The 18,010-nt window shown below is 38.1% G+C and overlaps 1 protein-coding gene across 1 annotated transcript; it reads left to right on the forward strand.

The window, feature by feature from the left end:
• On the forward strand, nucleotides 1-18,010 carry LOC131198442 (cytochrome P450 2K6-like). Its single transcript, XM_058183094.1, has 9 exons — nucleotides 1-183; nucleotides 7,239-7,401; nucleotides 8,517-8,666; nucleotides 8,965-9,125; nucleotides 9,758-9,931; nucleotides 13,125-13,269; nucleotides 14,320-14,504; nucleotides 16,960-17,101; nucleotides 17,447-18,010. Exons 1-9 carry the CDS (start codon nucleotides 1-3, stop codon nucleotides 17,632-17,634), a joined length of 1,491 nt encoding a protein of 496 aa, XP_058039077.1. The 3' UTR covers nucleotides 17,635-18,010.

Below are 18,010 nucleotides of genomic sequence, written 5' to 3' on the forward strand. Positions count from 1 at the left end.
ATGGATTGGACTCAACTTATTTCTATATCACTCTTCTTTATTCTTCTGACTGTATTCCTTTTGAAAACGAACAGTGCCTGGAATAACAACTCCCAAAATCTCCCACCAAGACCCAGAATTTTACCCTTTCTTGGAAATCTCCACATTATGGATATGAAAAGACCACACAGAACAATGCTAAAGGTAATGTGCTGAAATTATGACTGAAAACAAGTAAACCGACAAGACAAAATTGGGTCAAAAGATTTTAGAGATATTCTGATTTATGTTATTGTTTAATAGTGATTGTAACCGTGCTATACTGTATTATGCATAGAATTACAAGATCTTGACAAGCTTAGTTATCCCTTTTGTGGACATAATCCTATCAACGGACCGATAAATTGAGAGAGGTTTTTGGTTGTTTTTTTAAGGGGTAGATGGGATTAATATCTTTAATTAATTAATATGTTTAATTAATTTGATTAATTTAATTAATTAATATGTCAATGTTTGTGAATTTCAAGAAGTGGTAGAATAAAGTTGCTCCACTGCCTTTCAATGTATTAAAATGTACTTGGTTCCTACATTAGGAATACTATGATTTGGAAGCAGAGATCTCTGGAAGGAAATGGGTAGGAAACACATTAAAATATATTCATGGCCATTAGAAATGAACAAATGCAGCAACAAATAGTCAACATTCTTCTTTTTTCCACATGTTGATTATTAACAAAAGACTTTTCCATGGCAATTTGACTGGAAGGTTTCATCATGTCTGTTAAAAGTTCAATAAACTCAGGAAGGTGTAAGGTATTGAGATGTTATGGAGATGGTGGAGCACAATGCTGCTCTGCGCTGATGATCGATCCGTTTGTTGGTTATAAATTGTGCCTGTTAAATGTTTGAAATAAACACAGACTCTTTATAGTTCTTTATTTTATCCTTGGATTGCTGATTTAGTAAAGTATCTGAATCAGGAAGATGTTGATGGAACATGACAAAGAGCATTTTCTCCTTTGAGTCCACCCTAGAATGATGTTTCCCTTACAATGGAATGGCACAATTAAATAAGTAATTGTACTTATTGTACTTCATTGGTAAGGAAGGGAATGGCTTTTTGCACTTCCCATTATGGGCCATGTGGAAAATTTTCTTTCAGACTAAAAGTTGGAATGTTAACCATGATGACTGCCGATGCATTTGGGTTTGTGCTGATATCTCAGTTTCTGGAAGAGCACCAAGAATAATGATTCTCTCAGGCAGTGAAAGATCACATTATTCCAGTCCCTCTCTCTCCCACTATCTTAATAAGATAATTTGCTACCTTATCTACCTAAACGGAAGGTCATTTTGAAAATCAGATATGCTTACTAGAATTACGAGAATTCTAACCGACACTGATATATTGTCTCATTTCACCTTCTTATGATTTGGGATAGAAACAGAAGTATTCAGCAGGCTCTGACCAGTTCTGGAGAACTGGTTACAGAACTTTTGAGTAGTTTGGAGAACCAGTAAATACCATCTCTGACTGGTCCCACTCCCATCTATTCTCTGCCTCCCGAGTCCCAGCTGATCAGGAGGCAATGGGGATTTTGCAGTAACCTTCCCCTGGAGCAGTGGTGGGTTTCAATTTTTTTTTACAACTGGTTCTGTGGGTGTGGCTTGGTGGGTATGACATGGCTTGGTGGGCATGGCATAGTTGGTGTGGCAGGGGAAAAATACTGTAAAATCTCCATTCCCTCCCCAATCCAGGGGAAGGTTACTGCAAAGTCCCCATTTCCTCCTGATCAGCTGGGACTCGAGAGGCAGAGAATAGATGGGGGCGGGGCCAGTCAGAATTTTTACTATTGGTTCTCCAAACTACTCAAAATTTCCACTACCAGTTCTCCAGAACTGGTCAGAACTTGCTGAAACTCATCTCTGCCCTGGAGTGGGTAGGAAATGGAGATTTTACAGTATCCTTCCCCTGCCACACCCACCAAGCCACACCCATAGAACCGATAGTAAAAAAATTTGAATCCCACCACTAAAACCATTAGATGAAAGCAAAGAGATACAGAAATTAACTAATTTGGATTTTTATTGCCCCAATTGCAATCAATCAATCAATCAATCAATCATAAATAAATAAATAAATAAATAAATAAATATTTTCAAGTCAGCTATAGTAGTCTACAAAGGACTAAACTGAATCCACAGCACTCTCAAATACATATAGCTCTTTCAGTTTACAACAAACAATCTCTGGATGGAAAAGTTTATGAACAAAACAAAACAGGCATTTTCAAATACATGGCATTGTTTGTCCTAGTTTCAATTTGCAATCTTATACATCCTTAAGAGGAAACATTGTTCTGGGGAAAAAAGTAAACAGTTGATTACTGATCAACAACTGCTTCAAAATATTGATTAATTGCATTTTGTAGGAAAGATACAACTTGTCCACAAAATATTTACAGACCCCTCACATCCTGGACATAAACTGTTTCAACTCCTTCCCTCAAAATGACCCTATAGAGCACTGCACAGCAGAACAACTAGACACAAGAACAGTTTTTTTCTGAACACCATCACTCTTCTAAACAAATAATTCCCTCAACACTGTCAAACTATTTACTGGGTCTGCACTACTATTAATCTTCTCATTGTTCCCATTACTCATCTCCTCCCACTTATGACTGTATGATTGTAACTTTGTTGCTGGTATCCTTATGATTTATATTGACTGTTTCCTAATATGATTTGATTGCTTATTTGTACCCTATAACTATCATTAAGTGTTGTACCTTATGATTCTTGATGAACGTATCTTTTCTTTTATGTACACTGAGAGCATATGCACCAAGACAAATTCCTTGTGTGCCCAATCACACTTGGCCAATTAAAAATTCTATTCTATTCTATTGAGAATTGAATGTTCTTGCTACTAAATTCATTTTATATAAACTTCTCAATTTCTGTCATTGGCAATTAAGAACTTAGAAATATCTGGTTACATAAGATCAGAAAGAATCTGGCACCAACTGCAACTTTAATGGGCAGGCTCCATTCTGGTCATATCTAAAGGGCTACTTGTATAAACAAATATTCCATCCAAATTTCATGTCAATAGTAAGTCCTTTTCCTGCCTGGTTCCATGGAATTCTTAGAATAACCCAGCTCATAATCTATAAGGATGCTTTCATTTATTATTCACATCTGTAGCCACTGATAACACCAACAGGCTAAACATTGCAACACCACAATAACTCAGTTTTATTTGAAAGTGTCCAAAGGTCACTGAATATTTACACTTGTTAGATATACCATATATACAATAATAATCAAAATGTTGCAAGTATTTGTGGATGGATTCTGAAATTATCAGGCAAAATTTCATCAGAAATTTCACTATCAACTGTACTGGAAAGTTGCATTTCTTGAATATCTGATAGAGCAATATGAACTTGACTTGTAAATCCATCAGAATACATATGTCTGCCTAAAGTCAATATATACTACACAATGTATTAAAATCTTTAATTTTCTGAATTTTGGAAGCATTAATGCAAAGTGGAATGAGCTGAAGCCCTTGCTTAAACTAAAATGTATTTATAACTGAATATGAAAACTTGATATAATTTCCAAATGCTGTATTGACATATGAATAGAATTTTTATCACAGGTTAGTTAGATATTGATTCCCCCCGTTAATTTCTACCTGTCTGTCATTTGAAACCACAAGGGCAGACATTGAAAATAATGCCTTCCACTGATAATTTGTAAATCCATGCACATAATAATAGAAAATTTATGAGAAGTGTGTTTTAAACCACACAGTTTTGTGCAATACAAAGCTCTAATAATTTATCCAGATGGAAGTTATTTATATGAATTTGTCCTGTAATAAATGTTGGATTTTACTTTGTTCCAGCAGATCTTTGGTTTCTGGTCCCTGAACAGCAAGTGTAGCAAATAAGCAGGCCTGAGGAGAGGTGGGTGCAGCCGGTACATTGTTCATGGAGTTCAAAGAGGGCCCATGAAGGGAAATTTTAGAAATTTTTTTACAAAACCAATTTTTAAAAAAGAAAAACAATATTGGATATATACTTCATACTCTGCATTTTGTGTGTATAGCAAAGCCGCCTTGCGGCCTTGTTTGACATAACCTTTATTAATCTGAAACTCAGTGAACAGTTATTTATGTAATTTATTGAATTTTAATTTCATTTCTTATTTATTTAAGTTTGCAAGTTTAATTTCATTTCGCTTATGAATATATTTTATATTTCATTTCAGTTTATGGATGGCTATGAAATGTCATCACAAAATCTGGAGCTCAAAATGCAAGGAAAAACAGAATCATGATGAGATTAATAAAAAGGGGTGACAAACGCCTTTTCAATTTGGCGTTAAATGCAAAACAAGCAAAACTAACCAAAATGAAACTTTAAATTCAGAACAATGTGAGACAAATGCAGAACTGAAACAAAGGTCGCAATCTTACAAGGCCAGTTTGTATTTTCAAGAAAATACAAGTAAATTTTCAAGATTTAGATTTAGAGAAACAATTGAATGTTTTCATAAGCGCACAAACGTGCCTACCATTCCTGTCCTATTGTTTTTTTCTTCTTCTTCCTATATACATATATGCTTATACCTCCTTATATTTACCCATATATGTGTTTATATATTATATAATCTTTTGTATGATACCTACATATATTGTTATGACAAAATAAATAAATAAAATAAAATAAATGTTAGTGAGGAGAATACTTCACTGTCTACAGAATCTGGGCATGGCAGACATAGTGAAGAGAAGAATAAGTCAAATACTGGAATTGATATTGGATATCAATTCTCAATTGGATATAGAAAACTATGTTATTAAAGATCATACTGGCTTTCCTAAAACATTTCCCAAAGATATAGATAACCAGTTTTTCCCCGAAAGTATTCTAAGATTCTGAAGTTTAAATGGTGAAAAACACGAGCGAGATTGGCTTGTCTGGAGTAAAGTTAAGCAAGCATTATTTTGCTTTCATTGTCGATTATTTTGGAACAAGATTTGTTGCAGCATTAGCTCAGCATCGTTGCATCTATGGTTGCATCAACAAAAGGATGGTCAGCAACTAAAAAGTGGCAAAAATTATGTATTCGCATCCCAGAACATGAGAGAAGCAATAGTCATAGGCAGTGCTATCTGGCTTGGCAAGAGCTAGAAAGACTGCTGTCATCTGGCAAGGGCATTGACAGTCTATTGGAGGCATCAAGTGAAACAGAATCTGTCAAGTGGTACAACATTATGAAATGAATCATTTATTTATTTATTTATTTATTTATTTATTTATTTATTTATTTATTAGTTTGTCAAACATGTACAAGATAGCAGGTATGAATATGAACATGGACATGAACGAAGGAAATGAATATCAATAAATGGGGACAGTAGGACAGGGATGGTAGGCACGCTGGTGCGCTTTTGCATCCCCCCCTTTACAGACCTCTTAGGAATGGGGTGAGATCCACAGTAGACAGCTTAAGGTTGAAGCTGTGAGGGTTTGAGGATGTAACAATGGAGTTGGGTAGAGCATTCCAGGCGTTGACCACTCTGTTGCTAAAGTCATATTTTCTGCAATTGAGTTTGGAGCGGTTTACTTTGAGTTTGCATCGATTGTTTGCCTGTGAGGTTGAAGCTGAAGAAGTCATTGACAGGTAAGATCTTGTAGCAAACAATTTTGTGTACTATGCTTAGATCAGACCACAGGTGACGCAGTTCCAGATTGTCCAAGCCCAAAATTTCAAGCCTGGTGGTATAAGGGATTCTATTGAGAACAGAGGAATGGAGTACTCTTTTTGTGAAATACCTCTGGACCCGCTCAATAGTGTTGTCTGATATACAGTGTGGATTCCAGGCAGACGAGCTGTATTCAAGAATTGGCCTGGCAAAAGTTTTGTATGCCCTAGTCAGCAATACAATGTTACCGGAGAAGAAGCTTCACAAAATTAGGTTAACAATTATTAATGCCTTTTTGGCAATGCTGTTACAGTGAGCTCTGAGGCTTATATTGTTTGAGATGAATACTCCTAGGTCCTTGACAGAATGAGGGTTGTCTACAAGGTCATTTCTGCCCAACTTGTATTTGGTGTTCTGATTTTTATTGCCAATGTGTAGGACAGAGCATTTTTTAGTTGAGATTTGGAGTTGCCAAATGCGCGACCATTCTGACTCATGGTCAAAGTCCCTTTGTAGGGCTTTGTACACTTTGTATAATTGAAGTTTATACTATTCCTTGGTGAACGGGAGCTTGCTTTGCATGGCAGTTCCCAGTGGATTGGTGAAAAAGACAATGGAAATTTTCTGGGAGTCATAGAGTTGTCTCATTGGGATTCAATTCTAAAAGAAGATACGTTGCAAGTTAAAGAGTCACAAGAAAAGGGAGAATGACTTCAAGTACATTATCTCAGTGCCAATTCCCAAAACAAGTTAATTGCTGAATGTTCCTCACTTGTAAAGCAACACATGTTGGAGGACAGGAAAACTGCAAAGTATTTTGCTGTCATTTGATTCCATGCCAGATTCATCCCATGTTGGGATGAATTCCTGCCACTGTTGCCTCTGCAGAGCGCTCATTCAGCAAACTAAAGCTGATAAAAAATTATCTAAGATTGACTATGTCACAGGGGCAACTGGTAGATTTGGCAAGACTCAGTATTGAGTCTGATCTTGCAAAAAAAAATTGATTTTGATGATGTGATTCACAATTTTGCCAGGAAACAAGCTAGGAAAGCACCTTTGTTAAGCAGAATATAAATGCCATTATATCTCAACTATAACTGTTAATGAGCTTGTAATCAATCTAGTATTACATTCAATGCTTATGTATATTGTTTCATTATTGTTTATATACTAAACAATATTGTTTAGTATTATTGTTATTGTGTATTATTGTTTTTATTATCTTTTACAGAAGTACCTGTCCTCTTTTTAATATATTTGCAAGTAAGTTTGAATGTAATTAATAAACGTACAATTATGACATTATTGATTTATGTGTCCATGTGTAGGTGAGGGGGCCCATATTAGTCTTGTTCCAGCACTTAATAATCCTCTTGGTGGCCATGCACACAAGATGCTTTCAAACAATTAAAAAAAAGCATGATTTTATGCTTATATCTGTGAAACATGATTTGCATCTGATGTCTGTTACTTTGCATAAAGGGGTTTTCATGGTGATCTTCTCTTTTTTCCTCCTTGTGTTCAATTCTAGTTGTCAAAAGTATATGGCCCAGTCTTCAGGATTCAACTGGGATTCCAGAAAATAGTGGTATTGGCTGGATACAAAACAGTGAAGGAAGCTCTTGTGAATCACGCTGATGCATTTGCAGAGAGGCCAAATATCCAGCTTTCTGATGAAATAAATGAAGGCTTTGGTAAGCTTTTCTTAGTCTATGTATCAGGCAGTATACCTTGTCAATATCTGTCCAGAGCTGTGGAAAATAAAAAAAGTTAGTATGGAGATGGCATAGGAGGTTTGTGTTGGAGAACATAGGAGACAAGATAGAAACTAAGAGCCTGACTGCCCTAAGATAAACTGAAAAGGAGAAAAAGAGAATTGAAGTCAATTCTGCAAAGCTTTAACCTATACTTTTCCTGATTTTTTCCAACCGCCCTTGTGTTGTGGCCCGCCAGCTGGTAGCAGACTCGGATGATGAGGAGGTTGGGGAGGAACATGGGCCAGTTCTGGAGTCTGGGGACGGCTCTGATGGATGCTCTGCATCAGAAGCAGAGGTAGAGCCAGGGCCGTCTGAGATTTCCCAGCCACCGGAGAGGCAGCTGCCTTCAGAGGCGGAGAGAAGTGGGGAGGAAGAACAGCTGGGGCTTGTTCCAGATGCGCGTATACACAGAGCTGTTAGGAGAGGAGAACAACTGTGGACAAGGAATCAACTCAGGAAGAAAGGCACACGTGGATGCTGAATGGTCCCTCCTTGGTTGGGGAATAAATAGAAGGAAAGAGAAGGGGTGGTTGCAGGAGACAACTGTTCAGATTTCGGAATATTTGCTCATTGTGGTTCGTGCCTCAGAGACTGCTTGCCAGAACATAATTTAAAGCTTTGCAGCTGGAAGCTCCCAGCCTGGCAATTATCTCAAGGAACTGATAAGGTCTGTTATGGCAGTTAACTCTTTGAAGGATTATTGCCTGGACTTTTCAGTGTGTGAATGCCATTAATTCACAGGAGCTAAATAAAGAGGGATTTTTCTGGACAAGGAGTCTGTTTCTTATTTCTCCTAAGGATGGGTCAGAACACCTTGGACAATTTGGTTTCCACACTGGATGGTTGGAAAAACAGTCCCTTTGTAAATAAGGGACTGTTTGTAATTTTCTGAGTTACAGAAAAGCTTTACGTGAAACTTCATATGCATTTCCCACACTATCTTTCTGACTCTGAACTATGCAAAAACAACTCCCATAAACATTCTCTTCATTATAAGGGCAGAAATTTTCAGTAGCGCAAATATGTCTTTCAGTTTTGTACTTTCTCTTTAGGTATCCTTTTTTCTCATGGGGAGAATTGGAAAATGATGCGCCGCTTTATCTTATCTGCACTACGGGACTATGGAATGGGCAAGAGGACTATAGAGGATAAAATAATTGAAGAGTGCAGGGTCCTGATAAAGGCATTTGAGTCTTATGAAGGTGAGTTGATGTTTCCTTCTGATGATTCACCTGCAGCTAGACATTCAGAGATTTATTGCAGAAAAGTTAACAGTCTGCCTCTAGAGCTACAGTACCAATGAAGTTCCTCAAATCCTATTTAATATTCCTTTGCCCAATATCTCCATGTTCTCCAGCTCTGGCTATCAGTTTCTTAGAGAAATGTACTGTGCCTAAGGTGGGAAAACTTTGGCATTGAAGAGTCTTTTAAAGCTGATGTTCTTTCATAGCTGAACATTAATTTTAATAACTTTGTTTAATTTTAATATTTGCTATATAGGACAACCCTTTGAGAATACAGCAATTATGAATTCTGCTGTTGGCAATATCATAGTGTCCATTATACTCGGCAAGCGATATCAGTATGAAGACCCCACATTTCAAAGACTAATAAAGTTAGTTAATGAAAATGTCCGGCTTGCAGGAACCCCTCCTATCTTGGTAAATTATTTTTCAATTTTAAAAGGAGTTCTTTGTATGTTCACTATGTTATTTTTAATGTAGTATGGGATTTATAATAAATATTCCATGTGTTTTAAGGGGCACTATGACAGAAAAAGCCCTGATGTCTTATATACTATATGCAACTATTTCCCCCTATGAAATACGAATAAAAGGTAAGATAAAGGTTTATCTCGTACATATGTGCTAGTCATTCCTGACTCTAGGGGGCAGTGCTCATCTCCATTTCAAAACCGAAGAGCCAGCGCTGTCCGAAGACGTCTCCATGGTCATGTGGCCTGCATGACTAAACGCCAAAGGCACACGGAACGCTGTTACCTTCCCACCAAAGGTGGTCCCTATTTTTTCTATATGCATTTTTACATGCTTGCAAAACTGCTAGGTTGGCAGAAGCTGGGACAAGTAACGGGAGCTCACCCTGTTACACAGCAGCACTAGGAATTTGAACCACTGAACTGCCGACCTTTCAATCAACAAGCTCAGTGTCTTAGCCACTAAGCCACCGCATCCCCTATGAAATGTGAATCATTTTAGTAAAAATGCCTATATGGTCCACATGAAAATTATTCAGGTTTCTTCATGACTCTTTTTATCCTTTTTGTATTTTTCAGTTCTATAACATGTTCCCCCTGTTTGGCTTTCTTTTTGGTGCTCGTAACATACTTCTGAATAACAAAAAGGAATTGTTTGGTTTCATAAAGACCACTTTCATAGAACACCTCAAAGCTCTGGATGAAAATGACCAGAGGAGCTTTATTGATTCATTTCTTGTCCGACAGGCAGAGGTAAGGAAGTGTTTTATGCCAGGAATTCCAAGGGGTGGTGGTGGTCCTTGGTACTCTCTGAGCTTGGTTGTTTTCTTGCAGATTTTTCATCACTAAACTTGATAACTAGATAATTAGCACTGATTATGTTACCTAGTTTGGATAATGAAACTTCTGCAAGGAAAACAACCAATCTCAAAGAGCACCAAGGACCCCTCAATTGAAGCTACAGATATTCTTCTTTATTGTTAATTCCAAATGTATTTTTCATATCATATTTATAACTTTAAAGCAGGAAATAAAAACTCATTTTTAACTGACAATTGAAACTTCTAAACTGAACAAGGGACTTTCCTGAAAAAATGTCCCAAATAGTACATTTTGAGGGTTATATTAAAGTGCTACATGTAGTATAAATCATCATATTAGACCTCTCAGCGGCTTTCGATACCATCGACCATGGTATCTTGCTGCGCCGGTTGGGGGGATTGGGAGTGGGAGGCACCGTTTATCGGTGGTTCTCCTCCTATCTCTCCGACGATGCATGACAGTGTTGACAGGGGCAGAGGTCGGCCCGAGGCGCCTCACTTGTGGGGTGCCGCGGGGTCGATTCTCGCCCTTCTGTTCAACATCTATATGAAGCCGCTGGGTGAGATCATCAGTGGCTTGTGTGAGGTACCAGCTGTACGCTGATGACACCCAGCTGTACTTTTCCACGGGCCACCCCAATGAAGCTATCGAAGTGCTGTCCCGGTGTTTGGAGGCCGTCTGGTCTGGATGGGGAGAAACAGGCTCAAGCTCAATCCCTCCAAGACTGAGTGGCTGTGGATGCGGCATCCCGGTACAGTCAGCTGAGTCCTCGGCTGACTGTTGGGGCGAGTCATTGGCCCGATGGAGAGGTGCGCAATCTGGGCGTTCTCCTGGATGAGCGGCTGTCTTTTGAAGACCATTTGTGGCCGTCTCCAGGAGAGCTTTTCACCAGGTTCGCCTGGTGCGCCAGTTGTGCCCCTTTCTAGACCGGGATGCCTTATGCACGGTCACTCACGCCCTCGTGACGTCTCGCCTGGATTACTGCAATGCTCTCTACATGGGGCTCCCCTTGAGGGGCATCCGGAGGCTTCAGTTGCGGGTGATAGAGGGAGCCCCTCGGGGCTCCCGTGTTACACCTATCCTGCGCAGACTGCACTGGCTACCTGTGGCCTTCCGGGTGCGCTTCAAGGTGTTGGTGACAATCTTTAAAGCGCTCCATGGCATAGGGCCGGGCTATTTACGGGACCGCCTACTGCTTCCAAATACCTCTCACCGACCCGTGCGCTCCCACAGAGAGGGACTCCTCAGGGTGCCGTCAGCTAGGCAGTGCCGTCTGGCGACACCCAGGGGAAGGGCCTTCTCTGTGGGGCTCACCTCTGGAACGAACTCCCCAGGACTTCGTCAACTTCCGGACCTCCAGACCTTTGTGAGCTTAAACGCACTTATTCATCTGCGCGGGACTGGATTAGATTTTAAAGTTATTGGTTTTAAGGGGTTTTTTATTATTTATATTGTTTTTAAATTAGGCAATAGAATAAGTTTTTTAATTGTTGTTTTTTAATTTGTATTTATATGTATTTTAACTGCCTGTGAACCGCCCTGAGTCCTTAGGGAGATAGGGCGGTATATAAATTTGAAAAAGAAATAAATAAATAAATAAATAAATAAATCTGTTGCAAAACATTTGTTTAAAGTATTAATTTCCTCAATTTAAATGAAGCCCATCTAAACAAATCTGTTGTCTGCTGCTGTTGCTCCTCTTCCTCTTCCTCCTCCTCCTCCTAATAATACATGATTGTGGATGAAACATATGACAGTGATACCCATTGTCATGGGGGAACTTGGTGCCATGTCCAAGAATTTTACAAAGTACATCAAGAAATTGCAGCTTCCTGCAATAGCACCAGTGGAACTGCAAAAGACTGTGCTATTCACTATATATGACATGTATATACATGAAATGTATATAACAATATACATTTTAAGAAGATACTTGGTTGATACTTAGGATGCTGGCAGCAACCTGTATCAGCCATCAGAGCCAGTCAATGGTATTTGTGATATATTTTTAAAGGTTCAGTTGAATATTTCATTTTTAATGAATAATAATAATAATAATAATAATAATAATAATAATAATAATAATAATAATAATAATATATTTAAATTTGGCACAATCATCTGAATTGTGCTGTCTGTTGCTATATCGTGACTGAGATACAATGAAAATGAGATCTGTTTTAAAAATAATTACCTCCCAAATCATGTCTTTTTTTCAAGACATCTTTAGGAAAGCAACAAGTAGTTGTAAAGGTCTTACTTAATGAAAGCCCTGTTTAGGCACAGATACAATGCCAGGCAATTATGAAATAATGATTTCTGATCATGTAGGAACTCAATTGGTGTGGGGGGGATATCTTTTGAAAACATTGCTGAACATTTGGCTTGTTTTTCATGTTTGACGCAGAGATTCTCCCCACTCCCAATGCTTATCAGAGATATGTTCCCTCTCTGGGAGTATTTCATTTATTTAGTTACTGAGTTTCTGAGACTTCAAAGCATAGGGAAAGGAAAGAAGGAGATATCTTCCTTGGCCTCTCTGATGAAACATGCTTTCTTTAGTCATTTCTCAGATGTCAGCATCAGTAATTATTCTGTCAATTGACTGGAAGAGTTTCCATCTTAGAACCTTGCCATTCTAATATGTCCAGTTCTTAGGAATGAAGTGGATGCTGGTTGCTTGTCCTCTTTGCTTATTTATTTTTAGATAACTGGATTGAAAGCAAAAACTCACTGATTTACCTTTGTAAACTAGTCTTGGGATTTTCAGGAAAAAGAAGGAAGAAAATGAAGATTCCTCCTTAGGGATTGTACTAGAAGACCTTTAAGGTCCTTTCCAACCCTATGATTTTATGAAAATATGAATTTATAGAAGACTTTTTATAGAATTTCATGCTCATTATTTCCATTTCTATGAATGTCTTAATCGCAAATTATAGGGAGCTCAGTACTGTATGGTGCTTAGAACCACAATTCCCACAATCCCTTTTATTGATTTAGAAAGCTGGAGACTAAAATCCAAATTCTGGGAGATGCTTCTATTGTTCAGTGTTCTCCAACTTTCTGCTACTTAGTTGATGTGAATATACTGAATATGCTTAGATAGTCTATTTATATATTGCAGGAGAAGAAAAACAAAGCAGAAAGGTATTTTCATAATGAAAACCTAACTGCTGTTGTGAATAACCTATTTGCTGCTGGGATGGAGACGACTTCAACCACATTGCGCTGGGCAATACTACTAATGATGAAATATCCTGACATTCAGAGTAAGCACTTTTTATTTGGTTGGATTTCAATATTCAAATATTTTGTTAAATTAAAATTAGTTACACTACAATTAAGTATAATGCAACAAAACATGTGATCTAAAAAAGTAAAATTTCATGGCTAACCATTTGTTGTCAAACAAGGAGTAATGTGTTGAACGGTGTGGAATTTGTTCCCCCAGTTCCTTTGTTGTCTATGGACATCCTTTGTTACCTGCAACATTCATTTAGCTAGGCCATTGAGAGAGAACCTCTGACAATGCATGTCAAAGGTGATATGCCATGGGGTTTTGGGTGTCATACCAACGTTTACTGACACCTGCAAAGTATTCTTGAAAGCATGCTCCATTCTTACAGAAGTGTTCGAGGCTGTGGAGACATGTGAGAATAAGGACCTGCTCTAGCACAGCCTCCAGAGCCTCTGAAATCAGGTGAGAACAGGGCATGCTTTTGCATGATTTGGGGAGTTTGTAGAAGAGCTACTTCAAGAATAAAGGATTAAGGATTCATGGAACTCAAGCTGCCCTGGGTAGGCCACAGAAGCCTGTCAACGGGGGGGTGGGGGGGAACACCACCATATGAAGGTAAATGCCACACAGCAAATCCTGAGGTGCTAGGCCACAAGGACAATTGTGCCATTCCCCAATCCCCATGCTTAGAGAACAGCATGAGGTGGCCTGTTCGAGTATCAACATCATTGTATTTCCATAAGATACTCATACCAGCAAAAATAAATTTTGCCCAACACTTGAAGAAAGAATTGTTTCTAGAAAGAAACAATTCTGACAATATCTGACTAGGAATTTAAATTTGGAGAATATGCAGCAACGGCAAAATTAACAGCATTTTAACAAAATTCAAGCAAAAATGTTTCCCTTATATAGAATATATTATGCAGCATGGCCATTTTTTTAAAAAAAAATCTTGGATGATGGCATCACATTTTTTAGAACTTTTCATGATACTTATCTTTCACAGTCAAATGATCCAAGGTACAAAATACAAAATTAAAACATTAACAAACATCTTATAGTTGTTTTATTTTCCTAGATAAGGTCTATGAAGAAATTTCAAAAATCATTGGGTCTGCTCAGCCAAGGATTGAACATCGAGCAAAGATGCCTTATACTGATGCAGTTATCCATGAAGCTCAAAGATTTGCTGATATTATTCCAGCAAATTTACCGCGAGCAACTACAGTGGATATAACTTTCAAAGGCTTTTTCATTCCAAAGGTGATTAATCTCATATAAGTGCTTTGTTCATTCAGTGATGGTTAGTGTATATCAGCGGTGAAATCCAGCAGGTTCTGACAGGATCTGGAGAATTGGCAGCGGAAATTTTGAGTAGTTCGGAGAACCAGCAAATACCACCCTTGACTGGCCCTAGAGCGGGATGGGAATAGCGATTTTGCAATATCCTTCTCCCAGGAGTGGGGATGGAATGGGGATTTTATTTATTTATTTATTTATTTATCAAACTTCTATACCGCCCTTCTCCCGAAGGACTCAGGGCGGTGTACAGCCTTCATTTAAAACAATTAATATACATATTAAAATAACCATTAAAAAGCTTATTCAATAAAAGGCCAAATTAAAACCGTCGCTTGACCATAAAAATACCCAATAAAATTACCATTAAAAGTTTAAAATTTAAATTTAGAATTTAAAAAGTCAGGCCAGTCCTGCTTGTATAAATAAATAAGTTTTCAGTTCCCGGCGGAAGGTCCGAAGGTCAGGCAATTGGCGTAAACCGGGGGGAAGTTCGTTCCAGAGAGTAGGTGCTCCCACAGAGAAGGACCTTCCCCTGGGGGCCGCCAGCCGACACTGCTTGGCGGACGGCACCCTGAGAAGACCCTCTCTGTGAGAGCGTATTTTGCAGTATCCTTTCCCTGGAGTGGGGCGGGAATGGGGATTTTGCAGTATCCTTTCGCCTGCCACGGCCACCAAGCCACACCACACCCACCAAGCCACGGCCAGAAAACTGGTAGTTAAAAAATTTGGACTTCACCATTGGTGTATATCCTCTCAATTATTATGTCCAACCAGATCATCCTCTTGATATCTTTGATATCTATGTCATAAAAATTATCAGTGTTCAACATTTCTATATGTCTGAAATTTAATTGAGAAAGGGCAGCCATAGCATCATTTGGATTACCCAGGATGGAGATTTTCTTAATTTTCTTTGTTGTTGTTGTTGTTGTTGTTCAGATTGTTTTCAATCCCAGCAAAACTTTCTTCCATTTCTTTTTTTAACTGTTGCAGTCATTTTTTAACCAAATTCTCCAAACAGTTTCTGTTTGAAAATAAATATGTTGAAATGCCCTTATCAGCAATTTGTTCTAGGATCCTTCTCCCAGTTTGGCAGTTTTTCTTGTAGTTGCTATGATGAGAAAGTGGAAGTCTAACAGTTACTAAGATGAGAATAAAGTAGACTTGTTTATTCTGTTCCCCCCACCTCTATTTTAAACTTTTTAGTCTCAGCTAGCTTTCCATAATCACAGTCAAGCAGTCTAGCTCAGGAGTCTCCAACCTTGTCAACTTTAAGACTTGTGAACTTCAACTCCCAGAATACCTCAGCCAGCAAAGCTGGCTCAGGAATTCTGGGAGCAGAAGTCCACAAGTCTTAAAGTTGACAAGGCTGGAGACCCTTGGTCTAGCTCATAGTATTCTTATTGTCTTGTTTGGTAAAATCCACCATTATTGTCCTCATATATAAATAGCCAGCCTTCCCATGTTACTCTAATTAAGTTTATTTAATGTCAAAGACACTTTCATCAAAGAAAAAAAACCCCTATTTTTAAAAATCACTATCCTTTACTGTTTGAGACTTTCTAATATCACAATCCTCTCGAGCTTTTTGCCTTTAAATTAAAAACCATTCAGATAGAATTTTTTTTTGTTTTCTTAATTTCAGAAAGATTCTTTTTGAGATTCTTTAATTCTCATTGCTCTTCAGAATATCTTTCTGAAGTTGTATGGCAATTAAACTGTAAAGTGATTAGGAAGGTGACACTTTGGCCAGTCAAATGTTCATAACAAGGCTGCAAAGTCATTTAGGGCACTATTATAAATACCAGTAAAGGATAATATTTAGCTCAGGGTTGAAATGAGGGGTGCTTGGTACTCTCTGAGCTTGGTTGTTTTCTTGCAGACATTTCATTACCCTAAGTAGGTCATATCATTAGTGCTAGTAAGTAATGCTGTTTGCTGTCAGTTGACTGCAAACTGACAGCAAACAGCACTCCTTAATAGCACTGATGATGTTACCTATGAGGGTAATGAAATGTCTGCAAGAAAACAACCAAGTTCAGACCCCTCACTGTTATAAGTCCTTGATTCCAACGCTACTCAACCCATAATCGCCCCCAAGACATTAAATAACTGTAGGATTTTTTAGGGAGGAGCAGCTCTTCCGGAGCACACATTGATAATCCCCCAATTTCTCCTCCCTCTAAAGAAATTTTCTATCCGCCAAACCTGACTCCTAGCTATCAGGTCCACTGTTGGGCTGTTTCTGCAAAGCTATTCAAAGAGACATCTAACTGGTCGTAACAATTCACCTGGAAGGCGTTCCGTTTCCATCAGATTGGGAAATTTGTGAATTTGTAATGGCTTTTAAGTTTTCATATTAACAAGTAAACCAAAGAGGAGTGCTAATTCTTTAATAATTCATTAATACCTGCAGGGCACACACATCATTCCCTTGCTGACTTCTGTGCTCCATGATGAATCTCAGTGGGAGAAACCTCATGAATTCTATCCTGAGCATTTTCTTGACTCTGAAGGAAACTTTGTGAAGAGGGATGCATTCATGCCTTTCTCTGCAGGTAACATCTTCTATCATATTTGTATACAGTGAATGAGAGTTTCAATAACAACATTTTTTGTAAAGAAATCATCAGAATAATCCACTCAACATTCTAAAAGTGGCAAAAACTAAATAGGATGCTCAAGCTATTTTCAGGGATTCAGTATAGAAGAAACGTAGCGGAGGTTCATTTTTTAAGAACTACATTATTCCTATACGATTAATCTCTATTGTAAAATTTTGGATTAGTTCGTTTTCATGCATGTGATTTGTCATCTCTGAGCCACCATTTCATGGGAAGAAGTGCAAAATGTTATCGAAGAACCACTGAAGCCAGTTTCCACGTCTTTGTTCATTGTTCCAGGTCGGAGAATCTGCTTAGGTGAGACCCTTGCCAAAATGGAGCTCTTTCTGTTCTTTACCAGCCTCCTGCAGAGATTCACTTTCCAGCCACCCCCTGGAATATCAAAAGAAGACCTGGACTTGACACCAGCAATTGGGTTTACAGCTCCTCCTACGCCTTATAAGTTGTGTGCTCTGCCTCGTTCATAACATGAATCATAATATAGCTTCTAGATCCCTTTACTTCCATATGTGTATTTGTGACTTTTTCAATCTTCTCGTCTAATGTTGTAAATGTTGTACCTTGATGAACGTATCTTTTCTTTTATGTACACTGAGAGCATATGCACCAAGACAAATTCCTTGTGTGTCCAATCACACTTGGCCAATAAAAAATTCTATTCTATTCTATTCTATTCTAACCAGTCTCTTGGGAAATATGCTATGATTATTCATACATTTTAAAGTTTACATGCCGCTTTGCAAAGCACAGTAAGAATGAATGGAGATAAAAGCTAGTTTAAAAATGGATTTCAGTTCTTGTGACATTCCCTGTATATAATAAGCAATAGCTAATAATAGTAGT

This window comes from Ahaetulla prasina, chromosome 1 (genome assembly GCF_028640845.1).
Source record: "Ahaetulla prasina isolate Xishuangbanna chromosome 1, ASM2864084v1, whole genome shotgun sequence".
Classification (NCBI taxonomy): domain Eukaryota; kingdom Metazoa; phylum Chordata; class Lepidosauria; order Squamata; family Colubridae; genus Ahaetulla; species Ahaetulla prasina.